Source organism: Vitis vinifera, chromosome 15 (genome assembly GCF_030704535.1).
Source record: "Vitis vinifera cultivar Pinot Noir 40024 chromosome 15, ASM3070453v1".
Taxonomy (NCBI): Eukaryota; Viridiplantae; Streptophyta; class Magnoliopsida; order Vitales; family Vitaceae; genus Vitis; species Vitis vinifera.
Window position 1 is genome coordinate 17,630,092 of NC_081819.1, and position 24,991 is coordinate 17,655,082.

The window sequence follows — 24,991 nt, forward strand, 5'->3', positions numbered from 1 at the left end:
TTTTCTTTGGATGTTTATCAGATAACATGTCTGTTAATCTCATGTTTTATCTCATTTTAAGAAAATAACCAAGACTGTTAACTTCAAAAAATAGGAATCTCTCAATTTTCAACCATTAATGCTCCAAATTTTCTGCTGTCAATATGATATTCTTTACACATCCCAATATTGCAGAATACTCATGTGGCCATCCGCATGTCAATTTTATTTTATTTTTCATTTATTTATTTATTTTTGCATTGTGGGCACCTGACTAACCAGTCTCGGCCCAGTAAAAAAGCAACAAAAATAAACGTATATACTGGTACAGAAAATTTTGGAAGTGGGTATAAAACTTAATCCGAAATAATCCATATAAATTGATGCCAAGAAAAACAACGCACATCAACAAATCAAGAACCATACAAGATGTCATCTTGCAAATAAATCAAGAATTATTGTATTAAACTCGACAAAAATATAGGGGAAAACACTCGTAAATCGTAACGTAAACTTATCCCTAATTTGATCAGCATTTTGAAACACTTTATTTCTCTTCATTTTACGAGTTAAAATCAATTGCAAGACCTCGAATTCAAGAATCAAGAGAAAAGCGCATCCAAAATGCGGACAAAAAAAATCGACGTCGTAAAAGAGAAATCTAAAATAGAAGAGAGAGTTCGATCGCATACTGCAGATTCGCAGGCTTTCCACATCGACCACAGGACGATATGGATTCAGTAGCACTCATTGGACCAAAACCTCGAGCGAAATGAAGAAGGATCGTCAGATGTATTGACCAAAAAAGAGGTCAAAATTATCGATTTTGTAATCCGATTGAGTAGATTCCAACAGTTCTGAGACTGAGAGTGGCTTCGATGGAAGAGAGAGTTTGCCAAGAAATGGAGACGATGGTGGTGGCGGAGGAGGAAGCCACTTAACCGAAGGGAAAAGAAAAGCTAGAAAATTACAATTTTGCCCTCGAGGTTGAGCTCATCTTAAATACATCGGTCTTTTTTTCAGATTTAAATTTTGTTTTTTTTTTTTTTTTAAGAAAAATATGTTTGTTTTTGCATTTTGGTGGTTGTATTTTTATGCTTTTACTTTTTGAAATATGCTAATAAAGCTTAAAATTTTGAGAAAATGAAAATATATATATATATATATATATATATATATATATATATTTGAATCAAACATATTTAAAAGAAAATTAGGGCTGATTTGGGGGCCTTTTTTTTTTCATAAAATTGTTTTTAAAAATTCCACCAAACAAGTTCTTAAATTTGAGATTATTAAATAGGGTGTTTGATATTATTTTTTATTTCAAATGTTTTTAATACAAATATTTTTTCAACAAGTATTTTTTAAAAATTATTAATGAAATATTTCTTTAGAGAGTATTTTAAGTTATTTTTTAATTTTTTTTAATATTTGATAAAAAAAAATTCGAACACTTTATTTTTCTTCAAAAATATTTTTTATGTTAAAATAATTTTTTAAAAGTATTGTCAAATGGACTTTAAATATATTTTCTAAACTCAAAGCTATTTTTTTGCAAATGAATTTTTTATTCTTATTTTAAAAATAAATATGACATGTTTGAATTATTGATATAAAGAATAATAGTGAAAAATCTAATTTTGTTTTCATTTATTACAATGATTAAATTATTTATTAGAAATTGAAGTAAGAAAAAAATGGTTGATATAAAGATAAGTCAGATTATGATTAAAGCATTTTAAGAGTACATTCAATAATATTTTTATTTGAATTTTTTTTAATGAAAATATTTTATCTAAAAGTTTGAAAATATTTAATTTTTTAAATCTCCCCAACACTTTATTTACACTAAAAGTGTTTTTTAAAAGCATTGTTGAATGTACTCTTAAAACACATTTAACAATATTTTTATTTGAAATATTATTGATTTAATATGTTTTTAAGAAAATTATCTCCCAATAAATTTTTTAGAAAACAATATAAGTGATTTTTTTTTATTGTTTTTAAAACGTTTTTTTTTTTTAATTTTAAGTTTTTCTTCAAAAATGTTATTTTAATATTATAAGTTTTTTTTTTTTTTTTGTCAAACTATACAATTTTTTTTAATAATGATATTAAATTTAAATTTAAATTATAATTATAATTATATATATTTAAAAATTTGAAAATGAAATATGTTGTGATGTCAATTAAAACAATTATTATTAATTTTAATAGGGTTCAAAATTGGTTAGAAATAAACCTGATTTATGACAGTTTCTTTAATAAAACTGACTTCAATCTTCAATCAGTAAATGTCAAATACACGGAAAACATTTTATTTTGAAAATGGGTTTTTGGAATAAAATATAATCTTTTCGGATTTTCTAAATATTTGATTTTATGACCTTTATAAAACGGTTCTAAATTCAATCTATAAATACCAGCAATACGCCTCTTTCCATCTACATTGGAGATCATCTCGCGCTCAGGTATTTTCTTGATCTCTCTCTTTTTCTTCCCGAGATTGAATTTTGATTATTCCTTCTTCTTCTTCTTGATCTCTCTCCTTTTTCTTCCAGAGATTGAATTTTGATTATTCCTCCTCCTTCTTCTTCTGCTTCTTTTCTCTTTCAGAATGATGGTTGGCGGCAAGTTGAAATTGGAGTTGATCGCTAATGAAAAAATCCGGCACAGAACTTTCCAAAATAGACAAAAGGGTCTGAGGAAAAAAGTTCATGAGCTCTCAACTCTATGTGGTGTTGAAGCATGTATGATCATATGTTGTCCTAATGGCAACGGTACCTATTCTTCTCAACCATGTGTTTGGCCTGAAAATCACTACGAAGTTGAACGGATAATTAACAAGTACATCAATGAGAGGAAGAAAGAGCATGGAAAGAGGACGGTGGATTTATCTGGGGTTCTTGAAAGCAGAAAGACGAGGGCCGAATTTGAGCTCCAGAAGTTGCAGGGAAAAAATGGCGAAACCAAAGGGCAGACTTCTGAGAGTGGATTGGAATTGGATGGGCTTTCCTATGAAAAGCTGATGGAAATTGTTAATAAGTTGGACAAGAAACTTGAGAGTGTGGAGAGTCTGATTGATTTGAAGAGGGGAGAAGCGGGTTTGATGAGTGAGACTCTTGTGAACTGCCCTGATCATATGCCGGGTTTGCCTACAGCTGAGCCAATAGATATCCATGTGGCCATGGATGACTCAGCCTTTCAAGGCTCTGAAATGGTCTTGTATGATTTGGATTTTCCTGAACTAAGTGATGGAGGGGTTGAATCTGATTTGACCTGGACGATGATGAATTTGGAGAATAACGAATGTCCAGAACTTGGAGGTGGAAAGACATCCAGCAGTGAGCTCCTGCACCAAAGTGATCCAGCTCATGGGATGTTGGAGGATAACACTCATCCTTCAACTTCATATCAAAAGATGGGGACTGTTCCTACCATGCAAGGCACTGAAACGATCTTCTATGATTTGGATTTTGCTGATCTAAGTAATGGAGGGGTTGAATTTGATTTGAATTGGATAATGATGAACATGGAGAACAACGAATACCCACAACTTGGAGGTGGAAGGGCATCCAGCAGCGACCTCCTGTACCAGAGTGATCCTTCAACTTCATATCAGAATATGGGGACTGCTCCTACCATGCAAGGGATGTCGGTATCTTCAACTTCATATCAGAATATGGGCACTGTTCCTACCATGCAAAGGATGTCAGTATCCGAGAATACGATGGTGTTTAACACCACTCCCACAAATTCCCTGCCGCAGATGGGGTTATCTCAGAATACGATGCCCGACATTGATCAAAGCATTTCTATGCAGCAAATAGCAGCGTATATGCAGTACCTCTTGGCATAGCTTCATTTGTCGTAGGTTGAACTTCAAACGATTTTTTGACGGTTGTTTATTCTTTCATTCTTGTGTCTATAATGCTCTGTACCAATTTTTTTTACCTGTATTGACACGATTCATGTACAGTGTTACTTACCAATCAATGAAATAAAAAACATTCAAGAACATTCATAAAATCAATTAGTCGATTACAATTTACAAGTAGATATGGCAGTGAACATTCATAAACTTAACATTTTGAGTTACCATCTTGATGCATGCCTTGCTTTTAGATTTGTGTGGTATGTTTGTTTCTTTTAAGTTATTTCTACTTGAAACTTAAATAACCCATTGTGTATACACATCATTTCTTTACGATATTTTGTTCGAGAATTGAATTCTTCCCTAGTATTGGATATATTTCATGTTTTTTATCTCTAAAATAAGAAAAATAATTGTAACTTTTATATAAGACATAAGAATTTTTAAAAATTTACATTAAAAATAATGATTTTAAAAACTATTTATAAAATAAGATACATAAAAATTAGCTTAACATACAATAAAAACTCTTATTAAATATAAAAAAATATATATATTTTGCCTTCTCACAATTTTGTCTTATATTTTAGAGAAATCTTATAACATTTTGAGTCCATGCATTGTAATTACAATGAAGATTTTGAACATTATGAGAGTAATAAGACAACATCTATATTACACTTTGGAGATAGCATATTAGGCTCCTCTTTATAGCTGCTTGCATATTAGGTATTTTACATAAGGCAACTCATGTAGTATTAGAGATGGATGCATTATTATTTCACAATACCATCTTAATTACTAGTTAATTACACACTTAATTATAGTCAGACCTCTCTTAAATTCCAGGAGAGAAGGGAACACCACTAGCAGGAATCCATTTCTCTCCTTGTATGAATCTACTTACTGTGAAAGGCATAGCATCTTCAGTACCATTTAGCACATGAAAACCAGGCCACTTCACTCTTTCCTTTGTCGATGCTCCACCACCTGAATTATTATACTCCCCATAGTATAATGTCGACAGCCCATAGTTTCCACTCCACTCTGTCCATCCTCTTGGATCAATCAAACCATCCAAGTCTGTCTCTAGGAAAACAGTTCTAGAATATCGCTTCCAAGGTCGACCCAAGAAACTCTTGAAAGAGCCTTTAACAGTAGTGAATTCAGGAGATGAAAGAACTCTCGAAGCTTGTACTGAAATTCCAGTAGGCTCTTCGGGGATGTCTCTTCCCTGTGCGGTGATCATGTTGGATTGGCGGTTCATTGGTTTTCTCACGTAGATATCACAGTTTTGGAAGACAACTGCGGCATTACCGAATATGAAATCGATAGTGCCATATACATGGCAGTCGCGAAAGAATTGTCTATTAGAATGGACGTATAATGTGTCTTGGTAACCTTTAAAACTACAACGGTAGAACACCGAGAGGTCCGAGCTCACCCTCATTGCCACTGCCTGATGTTTGTGAGGCCCTGCTCTGTTCTCAAATGTTATGTCTTTTGCCCAAAAGCCATCTCCAGACACACCTGCAAAGGACCAAAACTATGATCAGTAAAATTGAAGGGCACCCTCTCCAACAATTAGAACCGTTACATTATAGTTGAGTACCAAACGTGGCGGAGCTTGGAGTGGTTGCACCATCGTGGACATTTCGATCAGCGGTGATAATGGTTTTATCAACACCATCACCAACAAACATCACATTGTTCAAGTTTTTTCCAATCTCCACCTTCTCATTGTAGATCCCGGACTTCACGTAGACAACCACTCTTCGAGTCCTCTTATGGACCATGCGGGTTAGTGCAGCAACAGCTTCATTAATTGTCATGTGATTTCCGGATCCGTCCTTGGCCACCACGATGTCTGCCTTGGATGTTTTTGGACTCCATTCAGCTAGCATCACTTCATTTTGGCTCGGTTTCAATGTCGGTTGCACTTCTAAGTATTAATATAAAAAATAATAAATTTCAAGAAAATGCACCTTCATAATAACCACGTGTACTCGATAGGCACCATTTATCACCAATTTTGTTTTGATATGTACGTATAAAAAGAACATGCGAGTGTCCAAAACAACTAACAAGAAATTTCTTGCAAAGGCAAAACAAGTTGGAAATTTTGGCAAATTTATTTTACATTATTTTAAATCATGATAGAGAAGGCAGCACTTTGATGGTGTTCATGAATTTCTAATTTTATTTAGAAATAATAATTTTTAAAAATGTTTCTAACATTTTTAACATTTAAAAATAAAAATTTTCAAATATTAAAAAATCAAAAATATTTTTAAAAATCAAATGCACTCTTAAAGTGTGGGATTTTAAAAAGTATTTTTAAAGTCTAAAAGCGTTTCTAATAACTCAGGTGTTTGTTTTTTTACTTAATTATAAATAGAATTTTAATATTTAATAGCGTTAAATATTAGATTGTTTGTTTTTTTAACATTTTGTTTTTATTAAATATTAAAAAAGTAAAGAAAAATCAATATGTTATTTTTTCTATTTAGTTTTTCTATTCAGTAAAAAATTTATAATAAATCATGAAAAAATATAAAAACAACAAACTAAATCCAGAAAATAAATGTAAAAAACCAAAAAAATAAACATCGTATCAATGTCAAATACACTTTTAATATATTTTAAGATTCGAAGCTTCAAACACACTCTTAATATATTTTAAGATTCTCGTAATCGGATCAGTTTGGCCATTTGCATAGAAACTTACCCTTCTCCGCATCCGTATCCGGCTCCTTATACTTCGCATACAAAGCCAAAGCTTCACTTAGCCACACGGTGACATTCCGAGCCATAGGAGCCTCAGCCATCCCCTTACCCTCCAAGCCATCCAAACAGGTCCTATGGCTAGCCAGCGCGCTGCTGAGCCACGTACGTGCATCATCACAGTTTCGGGTCTCACCCGAGAGCAACCTGGTCAGTCGGCTCTCGGACTCTTCATAAAGCTTAACACAGTCACCCAGAGCCTCACCCACATAACCCGAATCAACAAGATTTAACCCGTGAAGCCTCAATGAACCCCGAGCCCATCTCCCACCTTGCAAGAGTCCGAACCGAGCCGTCCGAACCGCTTTGAGCTCTTCATTGCAGGCAACACTGATGGTGAAGGATAAGAGAAGAAGAAAGGTAGTGACCCAATAAGCCATTTCGGTTGTGATCAAGAATGAACCGGAAGTGGGTCATTTATAGATGGATCAAGAAACCAACACGGCAACACATGGACCATGGTTCAAGCCATGTGTCCCCGGGTCAGATCCCTAGTGAGTGGATGTCTTATATGGAAATTTTAAGTATTGACGCGTACGTTAAGGAAAAAAAAAAACAAAAAACTCAGTTGATATTAATTTCCCAAGACTTCGAAAATATCTCTCAGAAAATTATGCTTTATAAATCATGAAAACAATAAAAACATTAAAAACATTAAAAACATTTCCACTATTTCAAATACTGCGAATCAGTCGGGGTGTAATGGAGAACCCTGAAACCATCAGTTGGAAAAGCGATTCCAAGGGGTGGACGCGTTACCGATTGGAAAAGCGGTGGTGATGAATAGGATACGTGTGGGATGGTGATCCCACTACTGCTGAGAAGAGGCCACTGTTTGGACACATGGGCAGCAAGGAAACAAAAAAAACACTTTGCTTTTGAAAATCATAGCCATCAATGGAGGGTACTTTGTGATATGCATTTCAGGTTTCCAAAAGCTCAAGTAATATCTATTTTTGTTACTTGTTGCATTCATTTAAGGCAACTTTTGTCATTTTTTTCTCGTTTATTTTCCTTTTCAAAAAATTGTTTCCAATTTGTAAATCATGGTTAATTTTGAAATGCCCTTAACGTGCAAGTGAAGAATTTAAATGTCCGAGGTGTAGCATCAAGGATTACGCACGTGTCGAAATGTTTGAGTAGAGGTATTGTCGACAATAGCTCTTGCCATTGCAGTCGACCTTCTCTTAAGCCTCTACTGAAATAACATGGAGACTCCTAATGAGGAGAGGTAGAAAGCTACTACTAAGACTCTTTCCCAGACACGACAGGGTTAAAACTGGCCTTTGCTTCCAAGACTCGACCAAAGCTGTACCATTAAAGATGTCGGTTGGATATACTTTTTATTTTTAAGCTTTTTAGAAAAATAAAATGATAATAATGTTAAGAAACATGATAGATATATTGAGTCTAAATCCTATAAGTTTACATTTAAAAAAAAAAAAAAATTTAATATGGTGTATAAGTTTACATTTTTTAAAAAATTAATAGTTTAATATGATATCTGATTTGATGGAAGGTCATAGGTTTAAACAATCTCTTAACCATTTATTGGCAATATTTGGTATCACTGTACCCAATTTGCAATTCAAAGCCGTGATAGTTCACCAAATAATTCTTATACAAAATGTAATACATAGTTAGGGCATGTTTGAGAATTGTTTTTAAGAACAGTTTTATATTCTTCAAAACAAAAAACACAGAAAATATGTTTAGTAACTAAAAATTATTTTTTATTTTTTAATCTTAATAACATAAAATATGTTTTCTGATAACATCTTTTAGTTGTTTTTTATTATTTTCATTTATTTTGTGAATATTATTTTAAAAAATAATTATACAAATATGTAGAAAAATTTAAAATAAAACACTAGATATAAAAATCATTTTTAAAACATATTTAAAGATATTAAAAATATATTAAAAAAAATTTGGTTTTCAAACAAACTTTTGTTATGCAAAAATCAAAAAATAATTTTCAAAAACTATTCTAAAGAACTATTTTCTAGAATTGTTTTCAAAAATAGTTAGCAAATAGACCCTTAATATTTTTATATGAGAGTTATTAGATTTTATACATTATAAATATATTCTAACAAACACTAGATCAATTGATATTTTTTAAGTTGCTTTTATTTTAAGAAATGAAGTTTGATAAGAGGTTTTTTGGAATGAGAATAGATGGATATCTCATCTAAACATATAGTTGAAAAATCAAAAGATATGTTGTGCTTTTCTGATAGTCATAGCCCAAATCCTTAGATTAATACCCATGCCATTGTTAGACTAGTCGCATAGCCCGACTTGTGTTGATCGGATGAACTGACCTAACCCAAGCCAAGTAAATGAAGGAATGCTCGAAGAGAGAAATGGTTGATCCAACACCAAAAGACTAGGAGAAATTTGTTGGGCTTGTCCCCTACATCAACACCTTAGCCACCATATACATTTGAAACAAGAAATAATAGAGTTCTCCGAGATTTTTAACAATACTGTCGTTCTAGATCTTACAATACCATCCAAAACCCTATCAACACCTCTTTCTTCCCTTCCATGACTCTTTCTCTTCCGTAGTCCCTTCCTCATTTCCCTATTTTTCCTACATAGAGGTGGCTAGTGTGTCAGGCAGGCTAGCCTTGCCCATGACTTGGCCTAGTCCAGGACCATATTGGGCCACAACAGTGCCTACTTGTGGAGACATGGTCTGTGGCCCACCTGCTCCTAGCTCGGCCCAGATGGCCCAAGCAGGCCGCATGCTCGTCTCGGGCCAAGTTGTCAGGCTGTCAGGCATGCTTGGTTTTCAAATATGTCGGGAACAACCAATCTTGCGTCTCCTTTGGACATTTGAAAACACTGTGCTGCCCTACCACAATATGTCGACCACATGTAGGTTTACATATAGGTTAGAAGTTGAAATATTTGGACTCTTGATATGAGGTATGTTGAGATATCATAGAACTTTGTTTTAAAATTTTATTTTATTTTAATTAAATTTGCAAAATCCTTTTATTTTATTTTATTTTATTTTTAAAAATGATAACATATAAGCAAATCAAGAACATCAAGAAAGAAAAATGAATCAATTTCCAAAATTTATTTGTCCGATTCAAATTTAGAATGTTATTATGAGTCCTATTTTACCTCAAATGTGGTTCCAAAATGGGCAAAAGATTTTCTCCATGAGAAAAATGATGAGAATGACATTCCTTATTCTAAACCCATTTCATTTACATCCCTAATTCAATAAAATAAGACAATTATTGACGTGAGTTGTTGAAGGAGCAGTTATAGAAATAAAAATATTCTAATTACCAAGTTAGTTTTATTTGATTGTAAATCATCCAAGATTGTAGCCTAGATTAGTGTGATTAGTTTCTTCCAAATTAACCTCATGTACAGGTTATATATAGCCCTCCTCTGTTGTATCTTTTACATATAGAAGAATACCATTTTTCTTCTCCTCAACATGGTATCAAAGTAAAGATTCTAGGGCCATAGAATTTCTAAAAAAAAAAAAAAACAGAAAGAGGAAAATGGAAACACCTCCCACTGGGGTGGAAAAACACGAACGGGGGAATTCAATTCTCGCAGATCTTACAACAAGAATGACACAAGTACTAAACCACAACCAAACTCAGAACCAGATCACAAGTCATGAACCTGCTACACAGATTGGAATCAAGTTATATGGTACCAATTATGCACTATGGTCCCAAATTGTCGAGATGTATATCTCAGGTAAAGACAAGTTGGGATACATAAATAGAGATCTTCCACAGCCTCTGCAAACAGATCCTGCATTCACAAAATGGAGAACCGAAAACGCAGTGGTGAAGGGATGGCTAATCAATTCTATGGATCCAAAGTTAGTCAGTAACTTTATCAGATTCTCAACGGCTAAGGCTGTTTGGGATAATATTGTTATTACTTACTTTGATGGCACTGATACATCACAAGTATATGATCTCAAAAGAAGAGTAACCAGACTCAAACAAGGAGAAGGATCTATCGAGACATACTACAACAATCTGCAAGGCTTGTGATATTGATATACAAAAATATAACTCTGTTTTGTAGGAGGATAGAGTCTACACCTTCTTAGACGGACTTGATGATTGGCTTGACAAGATCCAAGCAGATGTGCTGCAGATACAACGGTTCCCAACAATGGAACAAGCTTATGCACAAGTTCGAAGAGAGGATTTGAGGCAGTCCGTAATGATGATGAATGAAGATACCATATCTAGTGGTGCTATGCTTTCAAGAGGAGGACAAAAACCTCAACACCAATTATCTTTTCAAACACCATCAAATGGAAAGCCTAACACAGCCACAAAACCAAAGTCACAAGGGGAAGAAGGAGGTTGCACACATTGTGGGAATACAAAACACACCAAAGAAACATGCTTCAAACTACATGGTTATCCAGATTGGTGGTATGAACTCAAGGCAAAGAAAAAACGTGAAGCAAGTGGAGGCGACAATCCTGGTCATGCAGCTCTTATGAGCGTAGAGCCTCAGCTATCTCTTATACCACAACAAGAATCTTCTATCTGCACTAGTGAACAGATTGCTCAGAATGACTCAGGTAACCAAGGTTATGTTTTTTCTTGCTCGAAAACGGGGAACCATGATGGCTGGATCATTGACTCTGGGGCAATGGACCACATGACCTTTGACCCTTGTGACTTCTCTAAAGCCACCCAACTGAAACGAATATGCATTGTCAATGCTAATGGAATAACATATCCAGTAACAGGGGCTGGAACAGTGGCTCTTTCTCCTTCTTTTTCATTACCAAATACCTTACTAGTTCCATCACTTTCCAATAAATTGTTATCTATTAGACAAGTGACTGAGGAATTGAACTGTTGTGCTCTAATGTATCCTAACTTCTGTTTGTTTCAGGATATTCTCACCAAGGAGATTATTGGTTGTGGTACTAAAAGGGAAGGGTTGTATTACATGGATGATTTCAGTTATGGTCGAGCAAATAGTATATATTCTGATGGAGTTAAGGAAAGACAGATTTGGTTATGGCATAATCAGTTGGGGCATCCCTCGTTTCAGTATTTGAGATGTTTATTTCTAGATTTATTTACGAAGTTTAATGAGTCGGATTTTAAGTGTGAAGCTTGTATTCAAGCTAAGAGTCATCGGGTACCTTATTCAATCAGTTTGAATAAATGTGACACTCCTTTTTTTATTGTTCATTCTGACGTTTGGGGCCCTGCTCCTATTACTATTTCTTCTAGTGTTCGCTGGTTTGTAACCTTTGTCGATGATTGTACATGAATGACTTGGCTTTATGTGTTGAAGAATAAACATGAAGTGTTTGAAATATTTCGATCATTTCATAATATGATTCGAACACAATTTTCTGCTAAACTTCAAATTCTTCGATCTGATAATGGCGAGGAATATGATAATGCATAATTTCACAGATACTTTCAAGAACATGGTTTGCATCATGAGGCATCTTGTTCTCAAACACCACAACAGAACAGTGTTGTAGAGTACAAGAATAGACACATCTTGGAAATCACTCAAGCTCTCTTGACTGCTACTTATGTCCCTAAACGATTTTGGCCAGATGTAGTAATGATTGTTGTATACTTAATGAACCGACTGCCATCACGAGTTTTGCACTACAAAACCCCTCTTCAAGTTTTCGCACAACATGTGACGTTAGCATCAGTTATAATGCTTCCTCCAAGAAAGTTTGGTTGTGTTACATATGTTCATATACACAAGAATCAATGGACAAAGCTTGATCCATGTGTTGTTCGTTGTGTTTTTCTTGGCTATGCAGCTCACAAGAAAGGATATCGATGTTACGATCCAGTTACAAGGCGACTCTATACCACCATGGATGTCACCTTTATTGAATCAGAGAATTTCTTCACTTCTCAATCTTCTCGCTCCTCTCTTTAGGGGGAGATGATGAGTGAAGAGCAGAATTGGGAAAATTGGCCAAGCTTCGAAGAAACTTCAAATGATATAGGGGAGGTTTAGTCAAGAGAACCAATGGCAATACTGATAGATCAAAGAGGAGAAGTTGAAAATGTTGAGCATGTCGAAGCAGAGATCGAACAACAACCAACAAGAGTAAATCAAAATGGAGAAGTTACGGAAATTGAAAGTGAACAACCCTTCCATGACCTGACAGTACCACAATCAGACCAATTTCCTGAGAATATTCCTGAGGTACAAGTTCTAAACTCTCTTCACAATATTTATGCTGGCTATAAATTACCTTTCAGGCATAACCACGAGCAACCACCAAACTGCTATTCACCCGATCATGGAACGAGCAAGTCAAAGTACCCAATTGCCAACCATATCTCAACTCAAAAATTGTCTGAACCTTTCAAGGCATTGGTTCATAAATTATCTGCATATGGTGTTCCTAATACAGTGAATGAAGCCATGAATAATCCCAAATGGATCCAAGTGATAGAGGAAGAGATGAAAGCATAACAGAAAAATGATACTTGGGCGCTTGTGCCATTGCCTGAAGGAAGAAAATTGTGGGATGTCGATGGGTGTTCTCTATCAACACAAAGCAGATGGATCAGTTGAAAGATATAGAGCAAGGCTTGTTGCGAAGGGATATACTCAGACATATGGGGTAGATTATCAAGAAAATTTCTCACCTGTAGCAAAATTAAATACTGTGAGAGTACTAATCTCTTTTGCTGCAAACTTGGACTGGCCGTTGCACCAATTTGACGTAAAAAAATGCCTTTCTCCATAGGGATCTTGAAGAGGAGGTGTACATGGACATTCCACCAGATTTTGTTTCTTCAACACAAGGGAAGGTAGTTTGCAAGTTACAAAAGGCGTTATACAGATTGAAACAATCTCCTAGACCATGGTTTGGATGATTTATGAGAAAGCACGGTTTCAAGCAAAGTAATTCATATTATACTCTCTTCTTGACGCACCAACGGGGGAAGGTAATAGCTCTAATAATCTATGTTGATGATATGATAATTACAGGAAATGACGAGGAAGAAATCTCTAAATTACAAGAGCATTTAGCAACTAAATTTGAGATGAAAAATCTTGGAGGGTTGAAGTAGCATGATCAAAACGAGGCATATTTCTATCCCAAATGAAATACGTGCTTGACTTGTTGTCTGAAACAAGAATGCTTGATTATAGACTTGCTGATACACCAATTGTTCAAAACCATGGCTTGGGAGAATTTCCTAACTAGACTCCTACCAATAAAGAAAGGTATCAACGCCTTGTGGGAAAGCTGATATACTTATCTCACACACGGCTTGATATTGCCTATGCGGTGAGCTTGGTGAGTCAATTCATGCATTGTCCTAGCGAAGATCATATGAGTGCAATGGTTCGTATTTTACGGTACTTGAAGTCTTCTCCAAGAAAAGGACTGATGTTCACGAAAAACCAACATCTGCACATTGACGGTTATACAAACGCAGACTGGGCAAGGAACATTACTGACAGAAAATCTACATTGGGCTACTTTACATTTGTGGGAGGCAATCTAGTCACTTGGAGGAGTAAAAAACATAAGGTAGTTGCTTTATCTAGTGCAAGCTGAGTTTAGAGGCATGGCTAAAGGATTGTGTGAGCTACTTTGGTTAAAAAGATTATTAGAGGAAATTGAGTGTTCATCTCAGGATACAATGAACCTGTTTTGTGATAATAAGGCAGCTATAGCAATCGCCCACAACCCAGTTCAACATGACCGCACCAAACATGTTGAAGTGGATCGGCATTTCATCAAGCAAAAGCTCGAAGACAAGGTCATTCGGTTTCCTTTTATGAAGTCAGAAGATCAACTAGCAGATATTCTTACAAAGGTTGTCTCTAGCAAAATATTTCACAACTCACTTGATAAATTAGGCATTGATGATATCTATGCACCAACTTGAGGGGGAGTATTGACGTGAATTGTTGAAGGAGCAATTATAGAAATAAAAATATTCTAGTTACCAAGTTAATTTTATTTGATTGTAAATCATCCAAGATTGTAGCCTAGATTAGTGTGATTAGTTTCTTCCAAATTAACCTCATGTACAAGTTATATATAGTCCTCCTCTATTGTATCTTTTACATATAGAAGAATACCGTTTTTCTTCTCCTCGACAACAATTTCATGCATATTAGTCAATTATGTTTAAACCTCTCAAGGCAATGTTGTATCAAGTTACGCCGACTACTCATTTTTTAGCACAACCGAGGCATACCATACTCCTTCATTTATTCTTATTATTTCCATTATCTGAAATTCTACACACTTACAATTCACAAAGCACCTTAAGAAACTATTGAAACCATTAAATTTAACCATTTGGATTTATTTTGACTACGCTCCGTTTCCAAAAAAAAAAATTATAAGAAAAAAAAAATAAAAACACAAATGATAGAATAAAAAATGAAACAACAAAAGAAAATAAATTTAACCTCAATAGATTATTTTTATATATTATTTTAAACCCATTTAATTTATTTTAATTATTTTATATAAAAATTAAATAATTAAAAATACATAATTTTTTAACTAATTTAATTATATATGATTTTTTTTTCATATTTTTTTATAATAAAATTAAGCATTAAAAAAATCATTTTCTTTATAATTATTTTTTTCTTTTTTCAATATTTTCTTACAACTAATGACAACATTAGAAAATATATATTAGAAAAATCTTTCAAACCCATTCAAAAGCAAAAAATGAAAATTATTTTAATTTTACTTGACTCTTTTTAAAACAATAATAATAATAAAATAATTTGGTGTCATGAATCTCTGCAATATTACTTTTGAGTCAAGGATAAAGGTCTCCATAATTGAATCTGCATCATCTTCAATGCCTTGTGTTGAATGATCTTCAGAAAAAAGCCATAGACCCAAATCAAAATCTAGAAAAAGAACACCAAGCTGGTAACCTACATCACAAATGTAACACCAAATTTGAAAAGTAGAGTCATCATTCATCAATTTTAGTGGTCATGATTGCTTCCTTTGTCTGTTTCACAAACGTGGATATATACTGTATCAAATATGGAAAGTGGATTATTGTGAATCCGTGATCAGTCAAATCTGATGAAAAAGCACAAGTCAACAAATTGAAGAGTTGTGATCACGTTTCCATGGTTTTCGCCCTTTTCCTTAGGTTAGCCGTCTGCCGTGTTCGGATTGATAAGGGGCCCAAAGCCTAAAGTGGCTGTACTTTTTTGATTTATCAGTTAGGCCTTGAAATTGGCCTTGTGCTTCAAGAAGATGATGACTGCCTGATTGGTTTGGTAATCTATATTTATCTGCAATTTCGATTTGTGCCGTGTTTACAAATTTATATAATTTTTAATTTTTTTTAGATGTTTCAAATATTTAAAAAAATATATTTATTAAGCTTTGTTCGGGTGTTATATATATATTAAATATTTAAGTGTTTGATAAAATTTAATATTTATTACTTAACAATTTAAATTGATTTTAAGTTAAATTTTACTTAAATTATTAACTTAATTTTACTTTCAAGTATTAAGGGTATCTAATAAAATTAACTTCAAGTTTATTTTAAGTTATTAAATTGACATATTTATCCTCATTAATTATAATTAATATTTATATTCATTAATATATATATATATATATATATATATAAATTTAAAATTTGGTATTAACCTTCCCCTACCCAAAAAACAATTAAAGAAAATCAAGGGTTTGTTTAATAATTGATTTCAAAAAAAATTTCGGAACAAAAAATATGGAAACAAAAAATCAAGAGTTTTTTCAGATGATATTTTTTATTGTTTTATGAAGACTATTTTAAAAAATAATTATATAAATACGGATAATGATAAAAAAAAATAAAGCATTACATATAAAATTTGTTTTTAAAAAATATTTAAAAATATAAAAAAAATAGGTTAAAAACATTTTAGGTTTAAAAAAGATATTAATATTATTCTACAAAATATCATAAAATAGTTTTAAAAAATCGTTCTAAAAAATTAGGGTCTGGTCATGTTTTCTAAAATTTGTTTTAAAAACAAGTTTTAAAAAATATGATCAAACAGATCTATATTTTCCTTTTATTTTTAAAAACTAGTGAAAATAACTTCTATTTATTCGTTAAATTTTTTTCTTTATTCACTTTATTTTTAAATTTTATTTCTGAAAACCCAACAAACAAACAAAAAATTTTAAATCATACGGCCTATCAAACTCTTCTTTTTCTAAAACCATTTTGGAAAACAATTACAAATTGGGCCAAATTTATATGTTATTATATTTTTTTATTTTTCTAATTAAGATATTTTATATATTAGGTGGACCATAGGAAATATTTTCTTGTACTCCTTAAATTCAAATTTGTGCATATCATCATAATCAATAACTCACCAACTTAAGACTTTTTCCACTAAGTGATAACATTTGTGTTACAATCCCACCTACTTAACTATTTCCCACGAAACTTACATAAATTTAATTTACACAAAATTATAATCATAAAAACTCCATCCACTTGACTTGTTGATGAATTTAAAGAACAAAAGGTTAGAATTTCGCTCTCAAAACCAGTAGACATACAATGATTAGAGCATCATAATAATAAGTCCTCTCTCAACTTCAAGACCTAATCCATCTTTAATAAGTTTTGTTTTGGTGTTATATATATATATATTAAATATTTAAGTATTTGATAAAATTTAATGTTTATTACTTAATAATTTAAATTAATTTAAATTTAAATTTTATTTAAATTGTTAACTTAATTTTTATTATTTAATAAAATTAACTTCAAATTTATTTTAAGTTATTGAAATGACATATTTATCTTCATTAATTATAATTAATATTTATTTTTATTAATCTTAAACAATAAATTTGTTTTATTAAATATTCATATTTAAAGTATTCGTAGATATAAAAAAATAACCTTAACATATTTCCTAAAAAAAAAATCATGGATATAGAGTTATTGTGATTACTAAAAAATTTAAAAAGTAAATACAAACAAAATATAGAGTGTACTGCGATAGAGTGATTTGATGATAAATTAACCATATGTAATATATATATTTAGTAAATAAAGTATACTGATATATAAATTTATTAATAATAACAACAAAATAACATTTAATTTGAGATGTATGTATGTAAATTTTATAAAATGTAACTATCTATTGTCACTTAGCATATGTTTGAGAATATCGTATATTTTAACTTCGGAGAATCTTCACTAATTGTAAAAATACACTAACCCGATCCTAACGATATAGGACATCCCCATTAAAAGAAACATTTGTTGCCATCTAAGTGGATTGAGGTAAATGAGTATCCTTTTAATATGCTAACAGAAGAATTTAATAATACTTACAAACTAAGATCAAGTCGAAAAGTGGGTAAATAAATCTTAATTATTGAAGGATGATATGACATACCACCGATAGGGTTATTTATAGTATTAAAAACCCATTATTATAAGCTAATTTTATTTATATTCTAGTGACGGGCCAGCATGAAATAATATTTTACATTCAAATATTCTTAGGGTTAAAATTTATTCCACAAAATGCCACTTCATGGATGTTGACAGCTTACTATTTATAAGATTTATTTAATAAATAAATTATAATTTAATTTTAATTATGCAAGTTGAGAGAGGACTTATTATTATGGATGCTCTAATCATTGTATATCTACTGGTTTTGAGAGCGAAATTCTAATCTTTTGTTCTTTAAATTCATCAACAAGTCAAGTGGATGGAGTTTTTATGATTATAATTTTGTGTAAATTAAATTTATGTAAGCTTCGTGGAAATAGTTAAGTAGGTGGGATTGTAACACAAATGTTATCACTTGGTGGAAAAAGTCTTTTGGTGAGTTATTGATTATGATGATATGCACAAATTTGAATTTAAGGAGTACAAGAAAATATTTCCTATGGTCCACCTAATATATAAAATATCTTAATTGGAAAAATAAAAAATATATAATAACATACAAATTTGGTCTAATTTGTAATTGTTTTGGAAAATGGTTTTAGAAAAAGAAGAGTATGATAGGCTAATGATTTAAAAAAAATTGTTTGTTTGTTGGGTTTTTAGAAATAATTTTTAAAAATAAAGTGGAATAAAGAAAAAAATTTAACGAATAAGTAGAAGTTATTTTCACTAGTTTTTAAAAATAAAAGGAAAATATGAATCTGTTTGATCATATTTTTTAAAACTTGTTTTTAAAACAAATTTTAGAAAACATGACCAAACCCTAATTTTTTAGAACGGTGTTTTAAAATTATTTTATGATATTTTGTAGAATAATATTAATATCTTTTTCAAACCTAAAATGTTTTTAACCTATTTTTTATATTTTTAAATATTTTTAAAAAATAAATTTTATATATAATCCTTTATTTTTTATTTTATTTTTATCATTATCCGTGTTTATATAATTATTTTTTAAAGCAATCTTCACAAGACAGAAAAAATATCACCCAAAAAATACTCTTGATTTTTTGTTTTCATATTATTTTTCCAAAAAGCTTTTTGAAATTAATTATCAAACAAACCCTTGATTTTATTTTAGTTTGTTGGTAGGGGAGAGTTAATACCAAATTATAAATTAAAATATATATATATATATATATATATATATATATATATATATATATATATATTAATTTTGACAATTATTATGCTATAAAAAATTATTTTTAAAAGAAAATATCTCTCTTTTTTTTTTTGAAAAATCACACTAATTAACCTCTATTAACTTTTATTTTTTATTTTCTTATGTAATTAATAAACATTTGGAATTGATTATGTAAAGGAATTTCAATCGTATTATACACTTTATTTTATTATTTTTTATTTCAAACTTATTTTTTAAAACAGAAAATCAATAAAATTAATTAATTAATTAATTAATTAGGGACAATAATATTCCAATTAGAGGCTAACGAAGTCCTTATTAATTATTATTAAAATATATTATAGAATTATAGTACCCACAAACATGAAGTACATCCTCAATTTAAAATAATAATAATAATAATAAACAAAACTTGGGACACAAGAAAATATGCACACAGATTTTTCATTCCTTTAATAATTAATATTAATATTAAATGTCCTTGTCGTTGTCTTTGTCTTTGTCTTTGTCTTCGTCTTCGTTTAGTTACCTAACCAAGGCCATATTTTATTCAAATTCCACTTTCATGCTGTTTTTATTTTATTTTATTTATTTTTCTCACCCCACGCTTCTTATTATTACAATTGGCGTGGAATTGGACTTAATGCATCCTAGCGTTGACCTTAATTTTGTTGAACATTTTTTGAGCTTCGGACCAGGCTTTTTGAACATTGCTTCATGAATTGGTCACATATGGACTGATTCAGATAAGTAGCATGAGTGAAAATTAAGAAAAATTCTAGAAAATTAAGACCAATTGATTTTGTGAGTGGAGAAGAACTTCCAAATTTATATAAAAAAAATTAGACATTTAAAGAAATTTAAAAATTTTAGGGAATTATTTATTACCCATTTTCCTTAAGATTTGAATCAAATACGTAATCTAATTAGTTATGATATACTAGAAAGTGTGGTCCCCAGTACTAATTGTTGTGAAACGGTCAACACCCCAAAGGTTTGGATTCCCATAGAGAGTCCTAAGGGCATGGTTATGAAGGATTCTTGGGTTGTCCAAAAAAAAAATTTAGATAAATTCATTTCATCATTCTTGGGTTGTCAAAAAAAAAATTTAGATAAATTCATTTCATCATCTAAATTTAAAATTTTATTAAATATTTCATTTCAAATTGATGGTATTTTATATATTCATCCTAACTTCAAGGGAGTGATTTTGATTGAAGTATTTCATTGGTATCACTTTTATTAATAGTGTTTCAATTAAAATATTTTTAAAACGAATTTACAATACATTTCTTTTTAAATAAGGCATTTAAAAAAAATCTATAATATACTTTCTATAATTTTTTAAAAAAAATTAAAGACTTTTATATAAAAGTAAAATATTCGGTACAAAAGTACATATTTTTAAAAATTATTGTATTTTATATAAATATTGTTATAATTTTTTATTTTAAACACGAATGATAAGAAGTGTTTTTAATATTTTTAATATGAATAAAGAAAATTTTCAATTATTACAAAAATTAAAAATACTTTCTAAAATCACTATCAGACGCACTATTATTCAAATAAACACTTAATTTTTAGATATAAATTAAAATTTGATAATATTTTTTATAATATATTGTATAATATTAAATTTTTATTAGAAAATGCTTCCAACTATTTGAAAACACTTTATACCCTTTCAAAAACACTTTAAAACGGATTCAAATTTTAAAATTACTTTATATATGTGTATATTATTTATATCCATCGTAAAAATTCATAAGTTTGTTTTTGATCGAAATAATAAAAACCAAGAAATGGTCAAACCCCTGGAAATTTTCGGATTGGATAACTTTGTTTAGTTGCTAATTAATAATAAAAACAATCATATATCATACCAACCTTATCCCCAAATTTGCTCATTTGTTAGTCAACTCCCAAATAGTTTTCGACCTCCAAATTAAATATCATTAGGTTATGAAACAACCGATGCCTTCTATATATCTGTTGGCCTACCCCAATTCTTCCCCTTGTCCCAAGGCAAGAAGAAGAATAATTTCATAAACTAAATTATATTAATTTAAATATTTAAAAAAAAAAGAAAAAAGATGGCGTGTGATAATAATCATCCATTGGTTCAATAATTCTACAACGAAGGCTCCAATAATGCGATGCCGGCTTTCAACTAAACAACTTTTGCTTAGTCAATTATCCATGCCAACAGCCAAATATCCTTTTCAAATTTAGATTTGAATTGGATTTGAACGTTAATTCTCGAATGTGTTCTCATGGTATGGTTGGTGTATTTATGAGAAAAATAAATAAATAAATTGTGGAATATTAATTAAAAAATATGCGAAATTTAGCTAAAATAATAAAGATGCCCAGGCTGTATAGCAGGGGTTTTAAATGAGAACTGTCGCCGGCTAATATTCACATTGGGACGTGGTCAAGTAGTCCATTTGTTCATGTCCAGCACATAGATAGAGGGTGGTCCATGATGATTTTTTTTTTTTTTTACACATATTGCATGGATATAACTGTAGGATTGATGAATTACCCGTTCCATGCAGAACCTGCCTTAGTCTCCTCCTTCTCAAGTCAATTTGTGTATACGTATGTGTAAGAAAAAGTCAATTATATGCTGCATATTTTCCAGGAAAATTAACCATTGTTCCCAGAAAATATTGAACAATCAAACTTGGATATTACTTAGTGGAGGATAGTATTATTTTATTTACTTATTTGTCAAATGATTGAACAAACCTTGAGAACTATTTGAATGGGTTTGTGGACATCCTCGACACTGCCTCTCTATATAAAGCACCCCATTTGTGACTATCAACTCCACACACACCTCTTCGAAAACCCTAACCAGATAAACCCTAATCAAGCCATGGTTGTAGAGTTTCTACTTGTGTCTCTCCTCCTTTCTCCGATTGTAGTCTCCGGCTACAAGTCGGAAGACGTGAAATCATGGTGTAGCCAAACACCCTACCCTCAACCTTGTGAGTATTTTCTGAGCCATAAACCTGACCATTCTCCTATCAAACAGAAGTCCGATTTTCTCAAAATATCGATGCAGCTGGCATTGGAACGTGCCCTTAGAGCCGAAAGTAACACCTATTCGCTAGGCTCAAAGTGCCGAAACGAGCTCGAAAAGACTGCATGGAGTGACTGTCTTAAGCTCTATGAGTACACCATTCTTAGGCTTAACAAAACTGTTGATCCCAACACAAAGTGCAGCCAAGTTGACTCTCAAACATGGCTCAGCACTGCCCTAACAAACCTCGAAACCTGTCGAGCCGGGTTCGTCGAGCTCGGTGTCTCGGACTATCTCTTGCCCTTGATGTCCAACAACGTTTCCAAGCTCATCAGCAACACTCTATCACTCAACAAGGTCCCATACACTGAGCCTAGCTACAAAGAGGGGTTCCCAACTTGGGTCAAGCCTGGTGACCGGAAGCTTCTGCAGTCATCTTCTCCGGCTTCACAGGCAAATATCGTGGTGGCAAAGGATGGTTCCGGTGATTACACAACAATAACAGCAGCAGTATCGGCCGCGTCGAAGCGATCGGGGACTGGAAGGTACGTGATATATGTGAAGGCAGGGACATACAATGAGAATATTGAGATTGGAGCTAAATTGAAGAATATCATGCTGTTGGGTGACGGTATCGGAAAGACCATCATCACCGGAAGCAAGAGCGTCGGAGGAGGCTCCACCACCTTCAATTCAGCCACCGTTGGTAAACATCCGAGCTCCTATATCAATCTTTTAGAAATCATATATTCATTTCAAAGAATTATATACTGAGTCTCCAAGAAAATAAATGAGAATAGCGATTTGAAGAATCTACTAAAAGTCTAAAAGTATACTTTATGGAACTGGTATAGAAAAACTAGACGAAGAAAATTAAAAAAGTACATATATATATATATATATATATATGATGAATGAAGTGTTCACATTCAAGGAGACAGTAGTTTGCAAGGCCAACTCGCTAGTGAGTGACCCAGCTGAGTTGTCAACTCAAAACTAAGTCTAAGACACGGTTGGAAATTCTAGGTAGGTCTTTGTAAGCTGTCTAGAAATTCGAACACTGAGCTTCTATTGTTGACAAAAAGGCTTCAGTTGTATGTTAAAAAAAATTAATTAATAGCAGAATGTCAAGAGGGTAATAATATTTTCATTGATAAAGTAAATGTTATTAATTTAATAAATACAAAAGACTATAGAATATGTCAAATATTTTCTAATGGCAGCCAATGGGGGTCGAGTTGAATTTGAGTCGAGTCGGTGAGTTTCATGCTGAGATTCTCTAGTAAAAAAGTGCTTTACGTCACACACAGAAACGTCCAGATAAATAAGGTCAACCAGCTAAGGGACGATGCATCACATGGCTTACCGTTTATGGGACCATAGTTTAGCTACCTAGCTTGATGGTCCTGGACCCCAAAACCCTATTGGATAAGTCCAAAATCTGTACAATTTTTATACGTAGACCCCGGTCCACCAACAGAACAAGTCATACAAATTGATGTGTCTGATTTGATTAATTAAATTAGACAACAGAGATTGCTTGTGCCGATCAAACATTGTCCTAACTACCATTAATTTTTTCAATTTCTTGAATTCCTTATATAGCATGGAGTGAAACTGACAAATTCATCCCCTAAACTTTAAACCTTTGACCCTAAACCGCTTGTTTTGAACTTTCAGCTGCGGTTGGAGATGGATTCATCGGTCGAGGGCTGACGATCCGCAACACTGCCGGAGCAGCAAACCACCAGGCAGTGGCTCTCCGGTCGGGGTCCGATCTCTCGGTGTTCTACCAGTGCAGCTTTGAAGGGTACCAAGACACTCTCTACGTCCACTCCGAGAGACAATTCTACAGAGAATGTGACATCTACGGAACAGTAGATTTCATTTTTGGCAATGCTGCAGTCGTGCTACAAAACTGTAACATTTATCCCCGCAACCCTCCCAACAAGACTAACACAATCACTGCCCAAGGAAGGACCGATCCCAACCAAAATACCGGAATTTCCATCCACAATTGTAAGGTTACTGCTGCCTCAGACCTTAAATCGGTCCAAAGCTCGGTGAAGACATACCTTGGACGTCCATGGAAGGAGTACTCACGGACCGTCTTCATGAAGACGTACCTCGATAGCCTAATCAACCCTGCAGGGTGGATGGAATGGAGTGGTAACTTTGCCCTAAAGACACTATACTATGGTGAATACATGAACACCGGTCCTGGTTCATCGACATCGAATAGGGTAAATTGGGCTGGTTACCATGTTATAACGAGTTCATCGGAAGCGTCAAAGTTCACCGTCGGAAACTTCATCGCCGGCAACTCTTGGTTGCCGGCAACCAACGTGCCTTTCACCTCCGGCCTTTGAATTGCTCCATTTCAATCATAAGGGGATCATTTCATGAGAAAAATAAGTTGGTGGGGTGTCCCAACAATTAATACCCTAGAAGAATAATTGGTAAATATATTGTATCAATCTATGTACCATAATGCAACTCCAAATGGGTTGTCATTATTCTTTGTTGATTGTTCTAAGCATAATATCTAATGAAATTATTTTATTATAATCTTCTTTTTTTATTTTTAAAGGTCATACCATTTCACGACGGCGCATGATATATATGAAAAAATCCAAATAAATTTGGTCCTGCATTTTAGTTAAGATGGCAACATCATT

At 32.3% G+C, this 24,991-nt stretch overlaps 4 protein-coding genes across 5 annotated transcripts; 3 read left to right on the forward strand and 1 right to left on the reverse strand.

The window, feature by feature from the left end:
- Positions 1 to 2,602: 2,602 nt before the first annotated feature.
- Positions 2,603 to 3,906, forward strand: LOC132255184 (uncharacterized). The gene has a single exon (XM_059743044.1). It carries the CDS (start codon positions 2,603 to 2,605, stop codon positions 3,839 to 3,841), a length of 1,239 nt encoding a protein of 412 aa, XP_059599027.1. The 3' UTR covers positions 3,842 to 3,906.
- Positions 3,907 to 4,419: 513 nt separating this feature from the next.
- LOC100252362 (probable pectinesterase/pectinesterase inhibitor 36) lies at positions 4,420 to 7,387 on the reverse strand. Of its 2 annotated transcripts, none has more exons than XM_019225586.2 (3): positions 6,585 to 7,387; positions 5,469 to 5,795; positions 4,420 to 5,386 (listed from the first exon to the last, which is right to left on the reverse strand). In XM_019225586.2, the coding sequence occupies exons 1-3, from the start codon at positions 7,018 to 7,020 to the stop codon at positions 4,695 to 4,697; spliced, it is 1,455 nt and encodes a 484-aa protein (XP_019081131.1). In that variant the 5' UTR covers positions 7,021 to 7,387; the 3' UTR covers positions 4,420 to 4,694. The 2 variants fall into 2 exon arrangements, with proteins under 2 accessions (XP_019081131.1, XP_010661658.1); XM_010663356.3 differs by having other exon boundaries at positions 5,469 to 5,798.
- Positions 7,388 to 9,282: 1,895 nt separating this feature from the next.
- On the forward strand, positions 9,283 to 12,574 carry LOC104881896 (uncharacterized). The gene is made up of 5 exons (XM_059743045.1): positions 9,283 to 9,427; positions 10,379 to 10,596; positions 10,718 to 11,410; positions 11,549 to 11,709; positions 12,085 to 12,574. Exons 1-5 carry the CDS (start codon positions 9,283 to 9,285, stop codon positions 12,572 to 12,574), a joined length of 1,707 nt encoding a protein of 568 aa, XP_059599028.1.
- A 9,463-nt stretch (positions 12,575 to 22,037) lies between these two features.
- On the forward strand, positions 22,038 to 24,881 carry LOC100255703 (pectinesterase 2). Its single transcript, XM_002280410.4, has 2 exons — positions 22,038 to 23,019; positions 23,994 to 24,881. The coding sequence occupies exons 1-2, from the start codon at positions 22,053 to 22,055 to the stop codon at positions 24,680 to 24,682; spliced, it is 1,656 nt and encodes a 551-aa protein (XP_002280446.2). The 5' UTR covers positions 22,038 to 22,052; the 3' UTR covers positions 24,683 to 24,881.
- Positions 24,882 to 24,991: the final 110 nt, after the last annotated feature.